A 25,963-nucleotide genomic window follows, 5' to 3' on the forward strand; every position below is an offset into this window, starting at 1 on the left:
ATTTATTTCTCCTATCATAAAACGTACCAAACTCTACTGTAATTGCATGTTTCCATTGCTTGTTACAATTACTTATAATTGCTTATTACGATTATTATAATAATTAAAAATTCAGTGAGAAGAAGTGGTCTTATTTATCAGGGCCTGTAAATAGCAGGCCCACAGTTAATATTTTTAGTGAATGAATAATACTCTGAGCTAAAAATGGATTAGAACAAGAATGTCCCTGGGACTGCAGAAGAAAATAATCTAGAAATATCTAGAAAAACAGTCATTGTTTCACAAGAGAGAGGAAATAAAGGTTAAAAAAAGAAAAAGGCAGAGGGGGTGTGAGCAGGAGAAAAGAGCTTTGACTGATGTCAAAGAACTATTTCTATGAATAGAAAGATGGAAAAATGTACATTTAACTTTCAGCCTTTAGGTAAGATAAAAATATTTACCATAGAAACTAAATCCTTGAATTATATTTGAAGGACACATGGGCACATTTGATAGTTTTTGCTGGGTGGTTCTCTTCTGTTTTTGTGATTGAGTAAGTAACCCCAACACAAAACATCTCTGCATTGTTAACGGGTTAGTTATGGGTCCTTAAGAAGTTGAATATATGTTTTAAAACTCCCTTTGCAAAAAAAGAATATGTTACTAGCTTTTTGAAAATATGTGTCTTAGCTCCTTCAGCATAACTAATGTGACATTTCAGGGTATTTGGAAAGAGTATTATTAAGCGGGACCGCCAGACATCAGTGATTCACTCCTTTCCCATTAATTACAACAGAACTTTCAGTGTGCGTGTCTGCCTGGGTGATTCTGGGAGGAGGATTTTAAAGTTAGTTATGTGCTTGTCTGTTTCATTTTAGGCTCTTCTTTAGGGAGGAGTGTGAGTTGGTTCTGGTCTGTGCCCCCTGATACCATCAATTGCTCGATGTCCAACAGTGCTCTAGACACTGGGACTAGAGAAGATGCAAAAACCTCTGCCTTCCTGAAGCTTATATCCTCAAAGCGTGTGACTTACCTACAGAATTCTTTAGCCAGATGTCTGGGGTTTATTTGGTCTTCATCTGTTTTGGTTTTAGGTTTGGGCTTTTGTTAATAAAGTAAAAAGAAAGGAATGGAGGATCATTTCTGAAACTTTTACTTGAAAAATTCACATTACTTTCTATCTGAAATTTCAAAAGAGCTGACGGATGGGTATATGGTCATCATATCGGGAACTCTCTTCCATGAACCTATCAGAGGAACAGAAATTGCCAAAAGGTTGCTCCTTTGTGAAAGTCCTCATATTGCAAGCTTGTCTTTGGGAATGAGAGTGGCAGGTCATATACTGATGGCATGTTACAGGACATAGTGAAATAAGGAATGAGCATAAATAGCTACTACCCAAAGCAGAGCAGGGCCAGGCTTTGAAATATGGAAAAAGAAACAGGTGGAGAGTGAGGGGTGGATTTACAGGCAGCTAGGAATGCATGAGGACACAGGGTGGATCTGGGAGCAGAGAACAGCAGTTCGAGGACACACCTTGACTTCCCGCCGTCTTCTGCACACCCTTGAGACCTTATCCAGCATATGTTCCAAGGACTTCTTTAAACTTGAGCTTTTACAAACTTCAATCAGAATAGAATATGGGGTGAAGGGGAGAAGATCGGAAGTATTAGTTAAACATAAGGGTGTTCTCTTTATATATTTGAAGGATTGAACAAAATTGATTGTGTTATCTCAAAATGGGACCATGGCACGTAGAAATTTATATTCCAGGCAATTCTCTTGCAAATAGTCATTGAGTGTTATAATAATCTGTGCATATTACTGTCATTTTGTTTTTGCAAGACTAACCTAAGGAAAACATTTGTCTACTCATGTGTAATTATTTGTGAACTTCATGCCCTGAGTTTCATGTTAACACTGGTGAAAATAGTGAATATAAATACAGTATTAAGCATTGTCTTCCTCCATGAAACACAATAAATGTATTTACCACCCCAATACAGTTCTTCCTAAAATTTAACTTCTACCCTTTTCTCTCAAGTTTCTCTTCTGAGCTAATGGTACAAATTAATCTTTGTACACGGTTGTCCACACAGGTGTTTGACATCAAAACGTCCCTTCCCAGGCCCCCAGCATTGCTTTTGCGACAGGATGTAATTGATTCTGGCCCCCTGAACCCCATGGTGCTGTTCTTTCCCCTTGTAGGAATTGCGACCACTGAGCTGTGAGTACGAGATGGAAAATGTAACCAGGATGGTGGTGTGTGACCTGGGGAACCCTATGGTGGCTGGAACAAATGTAAGAGAAAACCGGAAGTACTTGCTGATTTCCTTCTACCTGAATTTTGCAGAGAACTAATGGAAAGCTTCCAATTAGCACTCAGCAACTCAGCACATGGCAGCGAAAACAAATTAGGCAGGAAATTACCAGGGTGGTGGGATTTTGCATTCTAACCTACACAGAGCAAATAATCTCAGGTTAAAAACACAAAAAGGTACATACCTTTATATGCTTTCTCTTTAGACATCACTCTTATGTGTCTTTTAGTTGCAACAAATCTAGGAAGACTTTATTTTACTATAGAATTTTTTCTTGAAATATTTTTTCTTTGAATTTAGCTACAGATTCTTTCTTTGATTTAAAAATAAATATGGTGGAAAGTAAATGACTTTAAAAAATAACCTAATTAAAGCAAAGAGTTTAACAAAGACAATTAAATTAACTTTTATTTCCAATATACCTCCTATATGAATATCATTCACAGTATTTCCATATTAAAAAATATTACTATAACCCACTTTTTAAATTAGCTTTACCGGGTTTGTATTTTCCATTATCTTACTTGAAGAATAATACATAAAAATTGTTGGTAGTTTTGTAGCAAGGGAAAAAAAGATGTTAATAATGATCTCCAACATGCTTGTGAAAAAATGTGAGTTGTTTCTCTTCCTCCTCCTCCCTCTTTTTGTTTCCAGGTTTTAAAACTTTCCATTCAGGATTAGTTGTGGACAATAAATTTATTTTATGCAATTGCAGTTTAAGTATACTCAGGGTACCGTCTTACAATAAATATGACAGTAGCAATTATTTTATGAAGTCATAAATCAGAAAAAAATTCTGAAATCTGAAAGTACTAATAATTAAATCTTACATAAATTGAATATACATATTCCTCTACTTAAAATTAGGTGTTTATTTATGGGTGAAATGGCCTGTTTGAAAAAAAAATTCATAAAAAGTTATTATTGTAAGCTTGTATTAAAACAACTTGCCAAAGTATATTCCAAAGAGCATTAGTCCTTTGAGTCAAGGCTTTCAAAAGGAATTCTGTAGTCACCACTGAGAATATATCCTTCCCTGGGAGATTCAGATACACATTTGCTTTTCAAAACTTTTTAAAGCTGATCAGTCTTCTAGTAAATAAATCTTTTTGCCCCATGTTTTACACATTTACTTGAGCATTTGAAGCTTTTCTCAAGTAATACCTGTTCCCAATTTATATTTTAGGATATTAAGCTAGAATAATAATTTTGTTATTTTTACATTATAACATTTACATTGATCTTGGGCATTTAAAAAACATGCTAAACTAGAGTCCAGTAAACTTACTTCTTAGGTCAAAACTAAGTAAATATTTAAATGAAAGGTAAATTCCTCTAACAGATTATGATTGGTTACTGTGGATTGACTGTGTTTTGTGTTATAAACCCATCACTGGGGGCCAGGTGGCCCTTTTTATGTCATTTTATTGAATTTTTAGAACAACCCTATGAATCAAGTATTTCCTCCATTTTATAGATGAGGAAACTGAGGCTAAGAGAACCCAAATGAATTGCCCAAGTCATACAGATGATGAAGGTCACAACCAGGTTGAAACCAGGACTGACCACAAAGCCCACGTTCTATGCAGTCTGCAAAATTGTGAAAAGTATTCAGATGAAAACTAACGAATAACAGATGATACTTTAAAATGAAGCCATGAAAGTTACACTGGGAGGTCTAAACTGAGATATTAGAACTTTTTTTTATTAGAATCCTTTTACCTAAGAGCTAATGAATACTTTTGCCAGTCTCCAAGAAGAATCCTACCACCTAATTTGATATGACGTTTACGTAAGGCCAAAGAGAAAAATGCATTGACATTGTAGCAAAAACAGTGCTAGCATCTGTAGGTGACAGGTCGCTGGTTCCTTTCTCAGTATTAGAAGTGTGACATTTAGACCAGAGATCATCTAAGATCATCAATAACCAAGGATAAACTTGAAACAAAAACTGGCCACCAATGTCATTCAAAGTGGAGGAGAAGTGGCAGTGTGGTCTTAACCACGAATGTGTTTATGTGAAAGGATGCCAATCCATTTTACCGGCAAATAATCTTTAGAAGTCAGAAAAGTAAATTGTTTATATTCATTTATCTCTGAGGTCTATAGTCGAAGAAACCTAATAGCTTTCTTATCTCACCCTTTAATGCCCTTAAACACATCAAATTTTATTGCATTCTGTTTTGTTATAAAACACTTTGATTTATTTATTTCTTCATTTTGTACTTTGAAAAGAAGACTCTCAGTGGAGTGTAGTAAAATTCCAACTGTAAAAGCAGTCCTAAATATTAAAAATGCCTCATAAATCACCATGAATATCTATACCCGTTCCAATATCCTTAAAAAATAGTTTCCAAGTGACTTTTTATTAAACATTCAAGGCAGTATTCAGAAGTTTTCCTTCTGATTTTTAAATAGTAAGATCGTTTTCATATAGTAGCTATAGTAATATAAAATATTTATGTGCCAATAAGATTGATAACAACTTGCAAATTTTCTCAAGCAGGAAAATGAAAGAAAATGATGGGTCTAACAAAGACTCTTTAGAATCCATGGCCCAGAGACCCGGTGTTTGGTACTAGTTAAGAACACGTTCACCCCTCTAGCTAATATGAAATTGTCAGGCCTTCATTGTGTCTTCATCCCATGCCGAATGGCTCTGCAGTGAAGACCAGCATTAGCAGTAGTAAGACTCCCATCACTGGAAGTGTGCAAACAAGAACATACTCTCATCATTCTTTTCACAATTTGTCTTGGACCCTATCTGTATGTCTGGTCCTAAGCTAGAGTCTGACAAGATAAAGATGAAACTAAACAATCCCCATTCAATAAGAAACTCAAAATTAGCAATATCATAGGTTCAGTGATGGAAGAGTAGCAAAGAAGGAAAACCAAGAATAAAGAGGAAAAACAGTCTGCTGGCCCAGCCTGTAGGATCAGAGAATGCATTGCAGGAGATACCTCTTGTCCTGCGCTTTCAAACATGAGTAGGAGTTCTTTAAGTAGAAAAAGCAGGAAAAAGCTAAAAGCCTTCTAAAGAAGAGAGAAGGGCATATACGGAGGCCTGATAGAAAATTGCTCCTTTGGAATTCTAAAAAAAAATTTATCATTGCTGGGGCATAAGGATGCACATGCTTTATAATTAAGACACATCTGGATTTAAACACCAGCTATGCCTTTTGTCAGCTGAGATACCTTGAGCAAGTCACGTTGGAATGAGAAAACACCTATCTGTAGGAATGTTTGGAGCAATACGATGATATGAGAAATGCAAAACCACTAGGGCAGTGCATGGCTCCTAGCACATTCAGTAAGGGCTGGTGAGATGCTGATGATGACTTATGATAAACATGATCATTTATTATTAGTTCATATCATTACTGATTTATATTAACACAAATGTTTGTTACTGGTTTGATTCTCACACTGAAGTGGCTGAGATTACAGATTCTGGAGTCAGCTTGCAGGGATTTAAATTCCAACTCAGTAGTTTATTTGCTCTGTACCTAGAGCAAGGCACTTAATCTCTCTAATCCTCAGATTGCTGCCCGATTGTATAGTGTCAACAATAACAGTACCTACCTCAGAGTGGGAGTCATGGTTACATGAGATAATGCATGGAAGGTATAGTACAGAGCTTGGGAGAGAAAGTACATCATTTAGTATACATGTTAGCTATTATTTTTACTTCTGTATTTATATCATTGTCGGATTTATTTCTCTCCCTATTTTTATCTATTTTCAAATTATAAAAATGATAAGAGCACTTTTAAAAATTTAGAAAATAAAGAAAGGAGAAAAATAATCCATGTAACCATAAATTTAACCTGACAACAACATATTATCCTAGAATATTTTCTTATAGTACATCCTCGCTCCTGTACAGCAATTTTTCCATTTATAGATTTTTAAAAACGTAGTTGAAACACATGGCACATAGAACCTTTATTTGTCATTGGTCATTATGCATTAGAAGCATTTTCCATATTGTTGCATTGACTTCACAGCTACAATTTCAATGGGTACATGAATGTCCATCAAACAGAAATAAATCTCCTCTCGTAGACTGGGGTTGTTTTCAAATTAGCGCATAAGGAAGAGAGCCAGAGAAGAGTTGGTGCAGTGATAAATGGAGAGAGAGAACCAAAATGTAGAGTAACCTGAACAGCCTGGGCCCCGCAGTGCCCTTGTGTGACTTCCTCTGGGCTCTCAGCCACCAGGGGTAGAAGCAGGAAAAAAGGACAATCGCAGGGATCCAGGGTGGGGTTTTGCAGGGATGACTTAGAAAAGATTTTTATGCTGTGTCAAAGGTCCCTCCCATGTAATAACTTTGTGTCTTGTGTGATTTTGTTTTTTTTTTTTATTTTAGTATTCTCTGGGCCTCCGATTTGCAGTTCCACGTCTTGAGAAAACAAATATGAGCATTAACTTCAATCTCCAAATCAGAAGGTTAGACCTTTAAATGCCTACAGTCTCCACAGCACTCGATGATGACATTGCAATCCAGAGTGAAATGATGTCATTTGTCAAGGTCCTTCCCCTTGAAAGCTCTTCTAAAATTAGAACCCAATTTTTCACAGCCCATTTCTTCTTTGTTTTTCTCAGTTATTTCTGGTTGTTTCAATATTTGGGGTTTTGAAAAAGAGATTCCATTATGTAGGCCAAGTTATGAGATAGTAAAATTTCGGCCTGGACAACCTCCCACCAGCTTCACCTCTGCTTTCCCTCATTGCAAGGCACATGCCCTCCCCCAACCCAACCCACCACACCCTCAGCTGAGCGTCAGCCAATATCTGAGAACAAAATCTCTGCATAGATTTTGCATTTACAGTCTTGGAGTCTTCTAAACTTTGAAAAATGAATGTGTCTTTGATGGCTTACTTGTGAGCACCATGGCTGGATGCAGGTGAGATACTATATTTTGAGAGCAGAGCCTTCTCTAGCAACAATAAGATGAACATGCAGGAAGCTGCCTTCCTTTTCCGAAGCTGACCCTGTTCGAGGATTCCCCCCGTGACTTCACCCTCTTGCCATCTATGCTGTGTGCTCCTTTGTGGCTGGAAATAATATTTCACGAAATACCCACAGAGGAGAGTAGTGTGGAATGCAGGCTGGGACTTCCCAGCTGTGGACTTCAACCCATTAGCTGGTAACGAAATCAATTGAATGGTTCTAGACCTGTATCAAAAGAAAAGGATGGGAGGCTAAGGCAGGAGGATACCAGTGTATGGAACTCTTGTTCTAACTGTTAAAATGACTACGAAGTTGATATCTACAATTTGGTCCTCAAATGCTAGTGTATAATATGGCTAATCTTTAAATTTACCTTGATATTTTGCAGGAAGTGTCATTAGAGTGTGATAACTTTTAGAATAATTACTCTTTGCATCAGTTTACTTTTTAATAGCTACTTCTATGAAAGGTTTGGAGTTTTTAAAATGTATATAAACTCTACAGATTAAAAATCTGCAACCTGTGTCACAAACTACTTCCTTCCACCAAACCATGATAGATTTCTAGGGAGGAAGGTTTTCTAACTTACCTTGGGTGTTCTTTTCTGAACTTTGTAAGGGCAACCTTGCAAAAATAATCCACCCTAGCAAACTTCATGGGGCATTTTGTGAATTTAACTTAGATATTTTCTGCTGAATCTTAGACATTTTTTGAAACTTTCATTTGAATTAGTGATGGAGTGCAGATGGAACGAATTATTCTGTAATATCCTTTCATTTTACCAAAAGCTTGTTAAATAACTTCTTTATATCTAAAAATACATATATTTTCCCAAAATGTTCAGGCAGTCCTAAATATTTTCATTTTGGAAATCTTCTGTTTATATTTCTAAATTTCTAGGCAAAAAAAAAAAAAAAAAACATGCCACAGTGAAAGAACAGTGTCACTCCATTCAGTAGCCTGAAGTTTCCATTTCTCTCCATCATCATCTGCGCCATTGATCCTGAAGTGGCATGAGGCTTTGTGTCACTTAGGGAAAGACACATCTCTCATAAAATACACAGCCTTTATTTAGAAAGAAAGTCTAGTAAAAAGGCACAAAGCAAATTCATTGGTATTTCCTCCCTACTGTTGATTGCAGTTCCAAGAAGAGAATGGGTGCAAGTAGCAGTTCGTTCAAGAAGCAAAAGTTACTATGGGATGTTCTAAATGCCTTCCTTAGATCCATCCTGTAAATCATCATTTAAATAATGAATTCCCCATTCATCTAAAAAATGGGTCATGATTATATTTCATTTCTACTCATGACGATGTTAACATTATCCTGAAAAATATAAAAATGCAAAGATGTAGAAAGAACTGGAATATACGTAAAGTATCAAATTTCCAAAACACACATTATAGAGATAAAAGTGTTTGAGAATAAAGTATTGAGTAGAGCTCAAATACTAGGGTATTTGAGAGGTAAGCATTTATCTGCATGCTTTGCTGACAGACTCCAAGCATGTAAATAAGCATTTATTTACATTAAATGCCTGTTTCCACAAATAAAAGCCAAAAGAGAAATGGGCTTTGTACGTTAGTAAACTTAAAATATTTCCTGTTACCAAATATTTGCATTAAATGGTCTCTCCATGCCCTCACTGTATATGACATAAACATTTTCCTCCCTGTGTAGAGCGGGTGTCAGATTGCAATTCCCACGTGCAAACAGACCTTTGCGAACATCCTCGAAGTTGCTTCCTTAGTAACAGTGAACTGAGCACTGTGTTATCTTTACTGACGTTGCAAAGACTACAGAAAGCATAAAGGGAATGTTCAAAAATAGGAAATAGGAAATAGAAAGGAAAAAGAAATTAGCATTGGAGGGATAAAGTGAAAAACGTATTTATCCTTGGTGTATGACATAGGGTTTAGTCGTATAGAGGAAATTCATTGTTCCTTACATAGAACGAACACTGACAGGATAAATAGCTCGGCGTCCACAGCAGTGATGTATTGGTTGTTTGGATGTAGCAGTGCTATCAGTGAGGGAGGTTTCCTTCCAGGAAAGAGGTCAAGGAAGCATGTAAGTTATATAGCAAGCCTGGTTCCTTTCTTACCAGATTTTGTTGACCCCACTGATATGCAGTAGCAAGTGTCATGGAAATCTGTGTGACAGAAAATGATTTTGATTAGCCAGACAGAAGGTCTGGACTCCAAATCTGCCATTGTTCTTTTTGCATTTCAAAATAGCCTCGAGAAGTCTCCTATTAGACTTATGTTCAAAGATCATCTCAATGTTTGACATCTATTTACATATTCAGGGCATTGTGAGTAATGAAAATTGTGTTATTTAAGCTTCTTGGAAACAAAGCACAGTAGAATTATGCAATAACTGAAATGAAACTTTGGTTTTTCATGATTCTAAGTTCCACTGCTGCAAAGCAGTTGTGAAATAGAAATAGAACAAAATTTGGTTAATCTGTAGAACAATTATATTTAAATTTCTGAATTAAAGAGTTACCTGTAATATATTTGGAACCATAAACTCTTCAATAAGTAAAATTACTTAATCACTTCTTAGTGGTTAGAATTCAGAATCCTGCCCTTAAAAATACAAACAAATTACTTTTTAGCTGACCAGTGCTCCCCAGATGTGGTAATAAAATGGTCCAGACATCGAGGTGCAAACTTTGGTGGACAAGTCCTTCTAGGCTCAATCAACAAGCTTAGTGGTGATATCCCATTGCAGGAAATGAGCCTGACATTTTCCTGTTTATATCTTTTATGTATGCTTGCAATTTAAGTTGTCTTATCAGTGTATGCAATGGACCAAGACTTTTCAAAAGCATCATGGTAACAAATCTGTCTCTTCCTCCTTTGAAAACAGAACTTTATAATATCCTTTCCAGCACCCACATTTGGAAAGCTTCAAAAGTTGGTCATAACCTACCAATTATCACCTAAAAGCTGCCTAATGCTTTTGGTGACTTCGATGGAAGCACAGTAGGACAATAATGCAGATGGCAGCCGCCTCCAAAGCTCAGTTACTGGTTGAGCCTCTTGCGAGGCATGTTAATTTTCCTTACAGCAGGAACTGCTTAACACATGCATTTTTTAAAAGTTAAGCTCCATATCTAATTATATTTGCTTGAGAGGAAAAACAACCAACAAACTTAAAAAATAATTTTGCCACTGTTCAAAGAAGTATTATTAGATGCACACCTTCTATCTTGAGACTCTCGATGCATTTCCCATATTCCATGTCCTCTCCTAATTGCCTGTTTATGAACTGCCCAGCTTCCTTAGGTCTTGCTTCTAGCCATTGGCCATGCCTCTAATTCACTGCCCTCTCCTTGCCCTACTCAGCCAGGGAGTATGCAGTGAATGTACACTTATTTTAATATTAACTTAAGAAATAAACCATAAGGAAGATAAAATTGCTGCCAAAACAATGTATGGTATGGTGCATTTCAGAGCCAAATACAAATGCTGTTTTGATTATGGGCTGTTCTGGATTATTCTTGCCAGTTCTCCTCTTTATTAGCATGGAGAATCAGGAGTTGACTGTGCTGTCGCGTCCTATTTGGTGGGCAATGAACATGATGCACAGAGATGTTGAGGAATTTGTCCAAGGCCTGGAAAATGAACTCAGTTTGATGCCTCTTTGGTTTAGTCATTGAAACAAAAAAAAAGTGTTAGGTTCTCTCGATATCTATTGTATTTCAGATAAAATGTCTTCTCATGGAAAGTTGTTACATTGCTGTTGACCATGAAGGATCTTAGCATTTCTCTGTACAAATGGTTATGATTTTGTAGAATGAATATTCTTGTTTTCTGAATGATCAGGTTAGTAATGTGCATTACTCTTGTGATATACAGAATGTTTTTCGTGATCGTGTATTGTGGTAACGCATCGGAGAAAATATATTTAAATCATTTGTCATTGTGTTTTAGTTCCAACAAGGACAATCCAGACAGCAATTTTGTGAGTCTGCAAATCAACATCACTGCTATAGCACAAGTGGAAATAAGAGGGTAAGTATAATAATAAACACGGCATTGTAGTAGTATAATACTAGCTTTCTGTACGTAAAGAGTTATGGTAAAATACTAGTGAAAACTACATGGAATTTTCTTAATGCATTAGAGATCACAGTTCACTTTGGTTACCAATTTTTATACTTTTCTACTCATCATTAGTCGTCCATTGGAAAGTAGAGTAAAGTCTGAATAATAATTAACTCTAAGGATATCAAAACAAGAGATCGCTTTATTCCTCAAATTGACAAGGTAATCAAACTATAAGAACCAGTTGATAAGAAGCCGGATAAAATAGATAGACATGTGATTGCCTAAAGAATATCACTTCTCTAATAATTATTTTAGCATAATAATTTAGCCTCACCACATCTTGAGTTTAATAAATGGCCAACTCTTAGATGAGAGGAACGATTGGATCTATTGGATCTACACTTTATATCTTTCTCCTTCAGTCCTATTCATTGAGGAAGGTGCCAACAAGAAATTGAATGACAGACAGGAGGAAAGGGTTCATGGAAAAAGATTAGAATGACTCCCAGCTGGAAAATCCGTGCCTAGGGGGAAAAGGAAATCAGAAATGGACTGCGTGTTATTCTTACCTTGTGCAAGGATGGACTTCATTGATTTTGTCCTTACAATTCTGTTTTCTTCAGAACAATCAAGAACTTGGCTAAAAAATGTCAGCTGGTATTTTGGACCAAATTGTCACTGGGATTCCAGAATCCTGGATCCCATCCTTTTCCACGAGTCCTGAGTGGTTCACACTCCTCCAGGATGACAATTGGCATTTCCAAACGCAGAGCGTCACCATGGGACCTGCCACTGCTGTGTTGGCGCCGCTGAGCCGCCCCCTAGTGGATTAGAGAATAATGATAACGCCAAACATTTTCTGATGCTTTCTAGATGCTACCCAATAATACGTACTAGTATCCTCCTTGTGCAAGTCAGGGAATTGTGGCACAAAGAGATGAAGGTTACACTAGAAAACTGGAAACAAGAATGTAAACACAGGCAACCTATCTTTAGAACTCATGCTCAGAAATGAGCATGCTATCCAGCCTGGGACTTTTTGAAATCCTGCTTGAGTTTTTCGAAACCTATCTATATAAAATCTTATTTTATGTATGCATCTGCGATTTTTTTTTTCATTCATACAAATTTTTCTGAGATTCTCTAATTTTAGTTCATGTGCTGGTAGTTCTTTCACTTCTATTGCATGAGAGTATTACGTTGTAAAAATATACCATAATTTATTTATCCATTCTACTATTGATGAAAATTTGAGCTTTTGTTTTTTCCTTTTCACAAACCATTTTGTACATATCTTCTAGTACACATGTAGAAGAATGACAACAGGTCATATGTTTAGAAGTGGAAATTTGGGATCAGAGAGTATATACTATTTAACTTTACTAAATAATACCAAACTTTTTTTCAAAATAGTTATACCAAATCACACTCCTATGAGAAGTGGACAAAAGTTTCCACTGCTGTATATTATCAACTAACTCTCAAAATGATCTGGTTTTTAATTTTGAGCCCGCCTGATAGATAAGAAATATTAATAGTATCTTATAGAAGGTTTAATTTGCAGTTCCCCAATTCCTCAATAAGATTGAGCAGCTTTTTTAAATATGTTTGTTGACTCTTTATTCTTCCTATGCAGGGAAATTCTTGTTCATTTTTTGGCACACATTTCTACTAAAACAGTTGGCTTTTTCTTATTAGTATATAGAAATTCTTTTCTATTCCAGAGTTTAGACGCTAATCCTATATCAGTTACACAGGTTGCAAATATCTTTTCACAGTTTATGGGATTTGTGGGGCTTTTGAAAAGTCAGGTTTACTGACATAGAATTACATAAAACAAAATTCGCCCTTTCTAGGTGTCCTGTTTGAAGAGTTATGAGAACATTTGATATAGAACAGTACCATCACCCCACATAGTTCTTTTCGGCTCCTTTGGAGTCAGCCCTTCCCCCACCCCCAGACCTTGGTCTACTTTTTGTCACTATACTTTTGCCTTTTCCAAAATGTCATATAATGTCATAGAAGTCATTGAGAATTAGTTTGGCTTCTTCCACTTAGCGTAATGCACTTGAGAAACATCTGTGTTCTTACGTATATCTTGCAGTCTGCTTCTTTTTATTGCAGAGAAGTATCCCGTTATATGGATGTCCAATGAATTGTTCTTCCATGCATCAGTTGGTGAGCATTTGGGTTGTCTCCAGTTCAGGCTATTACAAATAAAGCTGCTATAAACATTCACATACAGGTCTTTGTTGGAACATTTGTTTTCACAAATGGAGTTACTGAGTTGTAGGGTAAGTGTATGTTTATAAGAAACTACCAAACTGTTTCCCAGAAAGGCTATACCATTTCCATTTTGAATTCCCACCAGCAATGTACCAGAGTACAGTTGTGCCGCATCCTTGCCAGTACATGCCTTATGTTTGTATTTCGTCATTCTATTAAAACTGTAGTGTATCTCACCAAGTTTTTAATTTTCATTTGCTTAATGCTTAGTTACACTGAGCTTAGAAATTACTCCCCAGAAGCTGAGGTCAAAGGCCAGACAGACCTCTTGTTGGGCAAGGTTAAATTATTTGTTGCATGGTTATGCCTTTCATTTCATTTTCTTCTCTTACTGCATAGACTAGGACCACCAGTGCAAGACTGAACAGAACTGGCAAAAGGAGACATCCTTGCCTTCTTCTCCATCTTACGGGAAAACCATTCAGTCTTTTACTCTTAAGTTTTATGTCAGATGCAAGGTGTTTGTAAATGCCCTTTATCAAGTTGAGGATGTTCCCTTTATTTCTAGTTTTCTTGAGAATTTTTAACATGAATGTGTGTTAAATTTTGTCAAATGCTTTTTCTATGCCTATGAAGGTAATTAAATGGTTTTCCCTTTTATTGTCCATTAAAGTGGTAAATTGATTAATTTTTGTTTTTGAATTTTCAACCAAACTTGCATTTTGGAGAAGGAACACATTTAGTCATGATGATTATCCTTTTTATATATTTTGGCATTTAAGTTGCTAAAATTTTGTTAGTGACTTTTACATCTATGTTTATGAGAAAGTATTGATCTATAGTTTTCTTTTCTGACAAAATCTTTTTCTCATTTGGATACCAGTAAAATGCTAGCCCTATAAAATGAGTTAGAAGTATCCCTTTATCTGCTCTATTTTCTAGAAGAGTTTGTATAGAATTGGTATTATTTAGTCTTTAAATATTTGGTAAAATTCACCAGTGAAGCCAGCTGAGTTTGGAGGGGTTTGTTGTTGTTATTTTTGTTTTGTAGGAAGATTTTTAGCAATTCAACTTCATTCCTAGATATAAGACTATTCATAATTCTCTGTTTCTACTTGAATGGGCTTTGGTAGTTGTTCGAGGAGTTCGTCTATTTCATCTAAGTTGTTATATGTATTGCCATAAAGTTGTTCAGAATATTCTATCATTTTTTTTAATTTAGCTAGTATTTATTTATTTATTCAGGATATTATGGGGATACAAACATTTCGGTTACCTGTAATGCATTTGCCTCTGCAAGACTTCTAGTGATACCCCCTCCATCATTCTTCATATTGACAATTTGTATCTTCTCCTTTTTTCTTTCTTTCTCTTTTTTTCTGATCTTGTATCTAGAGTTTAGTGATCTTTTCAAAGAACCCATTTTTGGTTTCATTAAGTTTTCTTTGTTTTCTTTTTTCTTGTTGCTATTTCCTTCCTTCTGCAGACTTTGGGTTTGATTTTCTCTTCTTTTTCACGTCCTCTCTGTAGAAATTCTATCACTGACTGGAGACTTCTTTTCCTACACGAATATTTAGTGCTGTAATTTTCCTCTAAGAATTTTTTTTTTAGCAGCATATCAAAATGTTGATATGTTGGATTTTTATTATAACTCAGCTCAAAATATTTCCTAATTTCCTTTGTGATTTCTTTTTTAAGTCATGAATTAACTCACGGGAAGTGACTTGTTTGATTTACAGACATTTGGAGCTAATCTAGATGTTTTGTTTTTGTTGATTTCTAATTTCATTCTCCTATCTCTCTCAATGAGAAAAACAATATTTTAAAAAATCAGAGAAGCAAGCATGAGCATTACTTTTCACCATCTTATTTTATATCTTTTTAAAATTTACAACTAGCATGTATGGACTTTTGTCTCCTACTTTAAGCTTAGTGTATCTTAGTTTTGGTAACCAAACATAAGTCGAAACTATTTCTTAATTCCAAAATAAATTGAAAACTGGAAAATGTTTTTATTCGTTAAGACATAACTAAATCCAGGGCACCTAAGGGGTTAATGTAACTGTCTTTATGCTGACATATATATTTTATGAGATTAATATTTTCAAATGTATTTCTGCCATCACTTACAGTAAAAAAGAAGGAAATTTCATTTTTGCCAATAATCAAAACAAGTAATTAAAATTGGGTTTCTCATGTGGGTGTAGTTATTTCAGTTGCTGGACTATTGTCCAACAATCGACCACAGTTTATCCTGTAAGACAGTGTTGAGGTTCTTTTTAGCCATTTTTCATAGTAAAACTCTTTCCTCCAAATACACAGCAGAAATATTGGTTCCCATGTTTAATTCCCCAAGGAACAAACAGCTACTATGTTGAAAACCTTCCATGTTCAGTCTTCAGAAAAATCTAATTTTCTTCTTTGCCAGTGGTGATTCCAATGTTTTTTTAATCACACACTATCTTAAATTGTTTTTTAAAACTTTATTGTTCTTTTCTAATTTAAGAAATAAACTAAAATGGATTTTTTTGAGTAGGGAAAAATACTGAGAATTGTTCCATTTGTTTCAAAGCTAGATAACATCAACATTGTCTTTAGGCAGATTTACATGCCATTTATTGGTACAAAGGATCAATTTAAACAGGTCTGTAAAAAGTAAATTTGGCCACAGGAAACAAACAGTACCACATATATTGAGCTCACAAAAAGTAATAAAATTGCAGGCTTTGTAAAATAATCGGGATTGAATGAGTTTGTATTAAGAGAGACTACAATATGAATAACCAAACATAGAATACTGTCCAAAGCAGATATAGCCAACGTTCTTCCATACAATAAATGGTAGACTTTGCTGCTCACGATCAATAGGGTTTGAAAACAAGGTTATGAAAATAGGGTTCACACCATACTACCAAATCCTCATATTTGAACTTCCTGGTAACATTGAAAGCCTAATTCTTTTATTCCAGAATAAACCTTTATTCCAGAAAAATGAAAACTTAATGTTTACATAAAAACCTATACATAAATGTTTATAGCAGCTTTATTTATAATAGTCCAAAACTGCAAACAACCCAAATGTCCTTTGATGGTTGAATGGCTAAACAAACTATGTATACCCGTCTCATAGAATATCACTCAACAAAGACAGGAGTGAAATATTGAGAGACAGAACAACCTGGATGGATCTTCAGAGAATTATGCAGAGTGAAAAAAGCCAATCCCAAAAGATTACATACTGTATGATTCCATTTATGTAACATTCTTGAAATGACAAAATTATAGAAATGGAGAACAGATCAGTGGTTGCCAAGAGATTAGGAAGGAATGGGGCAGAGGGGTAGAGGGAAGCGGGTATAGCTATTTAAAAGGGGATCTTTGTGGTGACAGAAATGTTCTTGATCATATCAAAGCCAATATTCTGGCTGTGATATTACAGACAATATCACATTTTGGTTTTGCAAGATGTTGCCATCAGGGGAACTGCTAAATGGTACCTGGAGTCTTTCTGTGTTATTTCTTACAATTACATGTGAATCTACAATTATCTCAGAATAAAATTTAATTTAAAAAAAACTAATTCCTTGCTTTCCCCAAAATCCCTTCCTAGTGTTCATGGTTACCATTGACAGTACCCCAATCTTCTCATTACCTAAGGCTCTCAGTGGAAGAACGCTCTACCCTCGATCGTAGGCTGGAAGGCTATTCAGTAAGGTTGTCACATGACTGCATTGGCTCTTCATCCAAGGCAAATTAGTTGATTATATTCTTTCTTCCTTCTTTTTAAAACGTTCACTTTGAAAGCAATGAACAGTGTTTCATTGATTTAGTTGGGATCTGGAGAGAGCCATTCTTTGTCACAGTTTCTGCAGATCTAAATCAGTCTTCAGTGGATAAATAACAGTTTTGTGAGCCACAATTTTTGAATGACTTTGCCATGGCCTATGATAGATTATATATTCCTGCATGGATTTCTATTTGATTTTGTTACAAAACTGCACCAGGAAGTTGGGTTCACCAAATATCACTGCAGCTTAGGGCCCCTATGGTGTGTTGTATATTAGAAATACGGTGTATGGTACTTAGGATGTCTGAGCTAGAGCAGACTTCCCACCTCCAACTAACCCACTACTTCTCTGTGCATCAGTTTTCTTTCATGTATATAATGAGGGGTTTTGACTACATTGTCTCCACAGTACCTGTCAAAGTCTAAAGATTTATGATTTTATGATCCTAGAGGTTTTATGACCAGTCCTATAGGATTAATGACCATAAGAACAAAATTTTTCAGAAAATATGTGTTCAGTTTCTGTTCTCCGTGCTAAGAAAAAAAAAAAAGTTTCCCTAGAGCCTCATAATGGACAATGGCTACTGAGCATGGACTCAACTCTCTGTTGCCAAGCTGAGAATGAATGGAGCTTTGGGTGGTAAGGTTGTCAAAACCCTGTGGGAATGGAAACCCAAGCTCTCTGGGCTTCCCTCTGATGCAAACAACCTGCCATACATGTCCTGTGCTCTTCTCCTTACCCCATCCTACCTTATGTTTGATCTAAGTAGGAAAAGGGACCATGGCATAATGACAAACCAATATAAAGGTAGAAATTTTTGAGGTATCAGCCCAGCAAAGTTGTACCCTGCACATTTTATTTAACAGTTGCACATTAAGGACATATGCAAAGAGCTTTACCCTTTAGCAACATTTCTGTGGGTTGTTCGTTTCAAAAAATGTACTTACCCCTAGAAAACTGTTCAGTCAAATTAACTTTGACCCAAAGCATTTGAGATGTTTTCCAATCCTCTGTGATATACAACCCAAAGTGTTTATCATCATTTTCCAGATGAGGGAATAAAGACATACAGAAATTAAATTACTTGCCCTACGGTTAGAATTTAGCCCAGGAAATTTTCCTTTCTGCTATATAGAAAGAGATTACCCAGATGAGGAGAAAAAAGATAACATTTGAAGTTACTAGAGGTTGTGTTAATCATTGGATACCTTTAAAAGGCCGCTTAAGACATCTGATTGCCAAAAGAGATAGTTTCTGTTGAAGTTCCTTTTAGCTAGATAGGTCCAGGAATTCTTTTAAAGATACCTTTTACCAAGAAACTGCTAGAAGGTGATGTGGGGTTTTTTGAGAATTATCCTTTTTAAGATTTCATAAAAATAACAATTTGATTTGTAATCATCTTTTAATAAGGAATAATGCCATGTACTGTATTTCATTCATCCAGGGCTCACTTTCTAAGTGTCAATTGTAGGAAAATGTAATTGTATATCGAGTTAACATCCTACTTACATGATTATACCATTTAACTCTGTTTCTCTCTCACCCTTGAGTTATCCATGAGAAAATTCTAGAACTCAGTCACATTTAGTTTTGGCTCTGGGCCTGGCCTTGTGAAAGATATGACTACATCAATGGGAAAACAAAGAAATCTGGGAAGGAGGAATATACAATGGCCACTTTTCCACTCTGTATTCTTTAACCAGAAACTATATTTCTTCATGATTGGACATTTAGCATAACACAGAATCCTAGAGTTTTATCCACAAAATAAAAAAGGAGTCCCATTTCTTGATATGGCTTAAAGCAGGGATTATATAACCTGTACACACACATACACACACACACACACACACACACACACCCCACACACATTCTTAGACTTACACAGGTTCGATAAATAGATGTATATATTTATATGCATATCCATTCAGTTATTGATCTTAACCCAGGAACGCTCTCCACTCTGCCCCCTGGTGCCCAAGCAATGAGTTGCTATAAAATAGTCTCTGGGCTAGAGCCAGCAATTAAGGGCCTAAAGCAGATATTTCAGGTCCTTCACCATCACTTTAGTCATGTAGCTGGACGTCACTTTCAATATTTTTTCCAAGTAGGGAATATCCACTCCAATAAATTGACAGCTGCTTTTTCCTTCTGCTGTTGGTGCACTGCCCACTAGTGAAACGTTCTGTACCTGGGCCTTCTTCGGTGACTAACACGGGGTTCCATGTTTCAGAGTGTCGCACCCTCCTCAGATCGTCCTGCCCATTCATAGCTGGGAACCGGAAGAGGAGCCCCGCAGGGAGGAGGAGGTCGGACCGTTGGTGGAACATATCTATGAGGTAGTCGTTGTCTACGTTAGAGTTGCCGTGAGGGGTTTATGCTTAAACGCTGTGCTGATAAACTCTGCATAGCGTTTTAAAAGACAGCGATCCAAGGTCTGAGCTTTCTGTGCTGCCTGGATTCCTGCTCGTTCCGCTGTGACATCGCAGGGGGCAGGTGTCCTGTTGAGTAACCCCAGACACGCTCACTTGCTTCTCAGTGTTGAGTCATTACATGATGAGAAACATTTTATCTTGTTACTATTCTTTTTTTTAAACGTTCTTTACTTCCTCTCTTTTTCATATTTGAATAGTCTAAGCATAAAAAGAGCTAGCTTTCTAGACTTTCATTTTTTCCCACATTTTCAGATATCCTTCAAACCCACACATCTCTTAAACTGAAGTTCACCAACTAGAAGGTACTAGAAAGAAAATTTTATGAATTATTTACTGTTATACTGAAAAAAATTGCACATATCTGAGATGGGTGGGTGGTAGATAGATAAGAATAATTTTACTTTTCATTCAAATAACCCAAATTAGAAACGAATAACTTATTCTGAGATTTAAAATAGTCCCTTGATTAGTAAAATCTCTTCCAAAAGCATGAAAAGGATCTGACGCTCTTTTCCCACTTCAAGTGTTGAATTAAAAATAAGGAAAAGATTTGTTGACATATCACCTGAAACCTTTACATTTTTTATGGTTAGAAACCAATATATCGTAAAGCGTTAATTTAGGACTTGATCAGGTGTTTGTTTTGTTTTGGTTTTTTTTTGATAAAGTCAATGCTATCAGTGGACAGTAGTTATTCCTATTCATTTTCAAGGGACCAAGAATGGAATGTTGGTAAAACGATGTTCGAGGCATTTTCCATTCCAAGTTCCTTCTTAATTAACGCTTTCTGTTCCTTTCCTGTGTCACTGATGCCACCGATTGGGTAATTCTGACTTTCATCTCAAGCTACAAGGGACGTAAATAACAACCTCTGAGATTAACAATAAAGTCTTTGCAACACCGATGATCTGTTTGCATATGTGGGGAAGAAGCCTCAACTCCTGGGCAGTGTCACTGTGAAATCCTCCCTCATCTGCCCAACCTGTGGAGCACATTCAGAAGCCTCGTCCAAAGTGGATCAAAGCCTTGCCTTAAGCTCTTTTGATAGCAGAAGGATAATACAGTCTCCAAGGCCATTTGCATTGAGAACCTCACTGGGGGAGGCGGGGGAAGCTGTCAAATAAGTTATTAAAGCTGTGTGTACTGGTTTCCATGTAAGAATGGTGAAACTGTAAAGTTTGAAAACATATTCAGAATCAGTCGTGCTTAGGGCAGCCCTGCATCTAATCTTAGTATAAATGAATCCTAAAAGTTTAGAATATTTACTAGGAATGCTAAAAGCAATCATCCAATGTTTTTTGCTTGCTAATCTCACCTCTCAACTATACTGTATCAATGGATGCCATGCTTCTTGGATAATGTGAATTAAATAGGCCACCTAATAAACAAACACAATTGCACATTGTTTTATACATCATTGTAATTGTCAGAACTGTGAGAAAAAAGAAAAAGACGATCCCTGCTAACTTTGAAGTTAATTTTTAAAGCCATGGTAATTTTAAACGTACTTAGTGTTTTGGGAACACAACAATTTCGTGTTCTCCAAGAACAGGCTTCGTGTGTTAAAAAATGTTCATCTCTTTATGAGATGTGGCCTTTCCTTCCTTGAGATTTGCTGATTGAAAGAGACAGAGCTCAGCTTTGAAACGCACACATGGAGTGAACAGTGGTGAGTAGGCACCGGCTTTGTCACTTGATGGATGGCCGTTTTTCCAGAGGGTGAAAGAGAGTGTGTTGCATATGGTTGCAATTGACAAGTCAGTAGTCAGGAAAGATGAGGCAGATTTCAGTGTAAAGAAAGAATCGCTAAGTTTCGAAAGCATATCATTGACATTGCATTTCCAGCACTATGATTAAATTAATATAAAGTCAAAGTAAGCATCACAATTACCAGACATGGTTAATATGGTCTTTGCTGATGAAATCCATACTTTGCCTTTTGCTGCACCGTTGTATAATATGCCACTTGCTTGCAGCTACACAATATTGGACCAAGTGCCATCAGTGACACCATTCTGGAGGTGGGCTGGCCATTCGCTGCCCGGGACGAATTTCTTCTCTATATTTTTCATATGCAAACTCTGGGACCTCTGCAGTGTCAAACGAATCCTGATATCAACCCACAGGATATAAAGGTAGGAGTCTGGTCTCACCAGTGCCTTTATTTTTCTATGGGATGGAAAAAATAAAAATGGTGACTTGTTTTTTTTTTTAAAAAAAGTGAAGTAATATTAATGTTTCTTCAATGATCATTGGTCAGACTTTTTCTTCTAGTTTTATAGTTAAAATGTCAAACCTAATTTAAAATATCCCTCCAAGAAAACTTTAATTTCTTTTAGTTTCATATTGCTCATGGTGGCTTGTCATTTATTTCATCCATTTCAATAGGCACCTTTTATATATGGTTTGATAGCAGCACAAACCACAACGAAATCATAAATAGCCATGTTATGTTTGGGCGAATTGTTACAAAATGCAATTTTTAAAGTCTTTTTTGGTCTATTGCCAAAAGACAGGAGGATCTTTGCCAAAACAAGCTCTTCCAGCTGTTGCCAATAGCAAGTGGTGAAATGTGATAATTTGCCAAGGACCATCTCAGTGTCCTGAGAACTCCCAGGCTGGAATGTTCAGGACCTAATCATTCTTTATTGAAGCTTATAGAGAAGCCTAAAGCAGAGCTTCTCAAACTGCATCTGAGTCACCCAAGGGTCTGTAAAATGCAGGGTCTGGGATGGGACCTGAGAGTATGCCTCTCTTCTAGCCTCCACCTCCTGTCCATGACGTTGGTCTCCTGGCTGTGCTCTCATTAACAAGGAGTTCAAGTGTCCAAAGAGCTGATCCCATGCCGACTAAGGTCCAAATCTGGCTTGAAGCTCTTTCTGGGAAGGAAATCAATTAATTAGCATAAGCCCTCGAAAATGTCACATTTGTATGAAAACAAAAACAAAACCTTGTTGATCAGAGGTTGTCCTCAGAAGAGAACTTCATTTAAGAAGGAACATTCTCCTAGTAGCTATGAGGACACAGTGTCTCTGTTAGAAATGGCGCAAGGACAGGCTTCATGGAATACTGTGACTCAACCATCCAAGACACAGCAGGTCTGTGACATGGGGTCACAGCCCGTTATGAAAGGCTTTTTTTTCCAACCCAACATGCCTCCTATTCAGACAGGAAGACTGAAAGGGGGTTCAATGGTAAAAGACTTAAGGGGTAACAAGCCTCCTTCTTTATGGGGAAATAATAAATAAGGCCACTTGTATTACACAAAATTATTTAAAATACTTCCTCCCCAAAATTCTTTTCCCATTTCCTCTCTGCTCTTCGCTGAGATGATTTTAATGTCTTCAGGGACAGTAGCTTATTATAAAATAACATCTTCAAATATGCATGCATAATGTTTAAGTAATTAAAACGTCCACATTTCCTGCTCTATATTTAACATGTATTAATACTTCAGTCTTAGAGTCTTGGAGGTCATTAATATTTCAGTCTTAGAGTCTTGGAGGTCATGATTACCCAGAAGGCTTCTAACTCTCTTTGAGCCTAATATTTAGCTTATATCTGACACTATTTATGTATGTTCGTATACATTATGTAACTTGTTTAATGTGTCCCATGTTGGTTGTGAGTTATTTGTTTCTTTGTAGCAATTTAGCAATTATCTGCAGTGACTGGGACACCACTAATGGATGACTTGCCTTCAATGTTGACAGATTCCTGCAAACGCAACAGTAGTGTATACTAAGCACCTGGCATTCCCTGCTACCCAGTTATTTTTTAAAGTATAGACTTTGACTGAAAATCTGTCTGAGCCTAGTGATTTTTAAAAAGCCGTTTAATTTTGCTCGTTTTCTAAAACTCTCAATCTGTGGGAATAGAATATAAGATTTGATTACAATATGAAGTAATAGCTCCCTAAAATAACTAATTATAACAATTTTTGTTGAATTCTTGAAATTCTGAATTTATTAAAAAAGTTGAAATGTTATTATTTTCAGATTTTCACAGTACTTTTACCTTCATTGAATACATGCCCCAGAGTCTAAAAGAGTTTTTAATCAATAAATAAATTTCAAAAATTAATAATCAGTATACTTTATCTCAGTGGCTATAAACAACTGAGAATACTTGAAAGTTATTTTCCCCTTAAGATAGTTAATAATTTCATAGTGAAGTTGCTATTAACTTACTTAGCAACTTATTAATATTTCTTCCTAGAGAACACAAAGATAAACAGTATTCTCTGTCTTAAATATGAGTTGGAAATTTGTGAAAAACAAATTAGTTCTAATCCGATGCTGTCTTCAACAGAATAGTCTGAGAAATTTATAATTTTAATATCAATTTCAGATTTAAATTAGCACCACATCTTATTGCTGTTTTTTTTAAAAAAATTATAGTATAGATAGTTTTATTTTTAGTAAGAAGCAGAGAGAGGATAGGTTTATTAAAATGAACAGGGAGGCAGAAATATATTTGTAAAGGCAGCTTTCTGAAATAGAGGAATCTACACAGTTCCCACACTATGTTAGCCTCTTGGACCGTTCAGTTGATTTCCTTTTGGCAAAATCCCTTTCTTTTGTGTTCAAATACTTTTTTAGTCAACTTCTCTCTTCCTTATGTGTTCTCATTTTTGCCCACTTAGCACTGGAAAAGCTCTCTTTCCTTCATTTCCTCTTCCCAACCCCTACGCATCGCTATGGAAACTTGCTTGTGAAAAAGAAACCACTGAGATTTCCTTAGAAACATTTTCTAGGCCACCCATTCCAAGGAACCAGTGCCACCAACTAACTCTAAAGCCTTTGAAATTTCTCAGCTATCCCCTGAGAATCTCTGCACAATTCCCACATACATTCTCATTCCCCTCTAATGAAATCTATTTCCACCTAAATATCAGCATTTGATAAAATGTACTTAACACATTGATTTTTTTTTTTTTGCTATTTTTTAAATTACTCATATGGCAACAGTCCTGGGTATTATTCTTTTTATTACAAATACACAATTTTGCAACATCAAAGCCGTATTGTGGATTAAGTAGATTTTTTTGTGGACTGGCTTAAGATCTGAACCACCATTTAAAATACCATTTCTAAAGAGAAAAGCATTCTAAATGCCAAACATCTAGCCTAAAACCTTCTGAAATAAACCAGTCTATAAATTGAATAGGTACTCCAAATACAGCATAAGCCTGAGCGTCCAGTAAGACCTCTCAACGAGGTTCAGTTTTCACAATAGGAACTGGCACACTTTGTCTATCCCACCAAGTTACCCAAATGTCCCCCAAAGTTTGAGGAGGGGACACCAGTATATTGTGGTCTTAACATATGTTATAGTTGAGCAACTTATTTGTCTTCCGGTTCTAGGTACAGCCTCACATTCCATAGCATTTTTCCTTGGCATCTCACACTTGGCTGTTTATTACAAAAATCTTGCCAATTTAAAAAAATCCTTTACTCTTTATGAAAATTTTGGCTCCTTAGGAGGGTTTTGTTTTTCAACCTCATCTTATCTAAAGATTGTAGGCTTTGGAGAGTTTGCAGGACTCTCCAAACCCTAGGATAAAGCCCACCAAAATGAGCAAATTGGTAGTTTGAAACAGTTGTCTTACTGTCCTTATCACACATCCTCTCGTGTTCCCATCTGAGGACACCAAGGCCCACCTGAAGTCAACACAGGGACATGGAGGTACCTCGGGCTCATTTATTCCCACGCTCGCTTTTGCCTCTCATTGAAAACAGTGCTGCCTTTTTGGGTTTCTGTTCCTCTCCTGATAGTTTCTACTTCATCAAGCTCATTTCTGTCTTCTATAAACCTCGAGGCATAAGCAGACATCCATGAAGGTTGTTTCTCCAGGCTTCATGGTCTAGGTCAGAGCTGGAGGATTTCAGTGTGGGAATTTCTTCACATTGTACCATCTAAAACATTTGCAGGCATTCAACCATCTGCACCATCCAAACCAATCCATTAAAGCTAATGTGTTGCAGATCCTTCTTGGAATGAAATTTTAGAGTTGAATAAAGTATTTCTCAACTAAGCTAAAGGCAGTAAAATAATTGTGTCAAACTACCAGTTTTCTTATTTTGATGGGCTCTTGCCTAGGGTTTGGCGAGTCCTGCAAACAGCCTACAATCTTTAGATAAGAAGGGGTTGAAAAACTAAACCCTCCTAAGGAGCCAAAATTTTCATAAAGAGTAAAGGA

General features: G+C 36.2%; 1 protein-coding gene across 1 annotated transcript in view; it reads left to right on the forward strand.

The window, feature by feature from the left end:
* Positions 1–25,963, forward strand: part of ITGA8 (integrin, alpha 8) — a 235,400-nt gene that overhangs the window by 178,869 nt on the left and 30,568 nt on the right. The window contains exons 19-23 of the mRNA XM_012660904.1: positions 2,188–2,280; positions 6,673–6,752; positions 11,196–11,276; positions 19,560–19,665; positions 21,738–21,896. Of these exons, the coding sequence (XP_012516358.1) occupies positions 2,188–2,280; positions 6,673–6,752; positions 11,196–11,276; positions 19,560–19,665; positions 21,738–21,896 (519 nt within the window). The remainder of the gene's footprint in view (positions 1–2,187; positions 2,281–6,672; positions 6,753–11,195; positions 11,277–19,559; positions 19,666–21,737; positions 21,897–25,963) is intronic.

This window comes from Propithecus coquereli, unplaced genomic scaffold (genome assembly GCF_000956105.1).
Source record: "Propithecus coquereli isolate 6110/MARCELLA unplaced genomic scaffold, Pcoq_1.0 Scaffold69, whole genome shotgun sequence".
In the NCBI taxonomy this organism is placed as follows: Eukaryota; Metazoa; Chordata; class Mammalia; order Primates; family Indriidae; genus Propithecus; species Propithecus coquereli.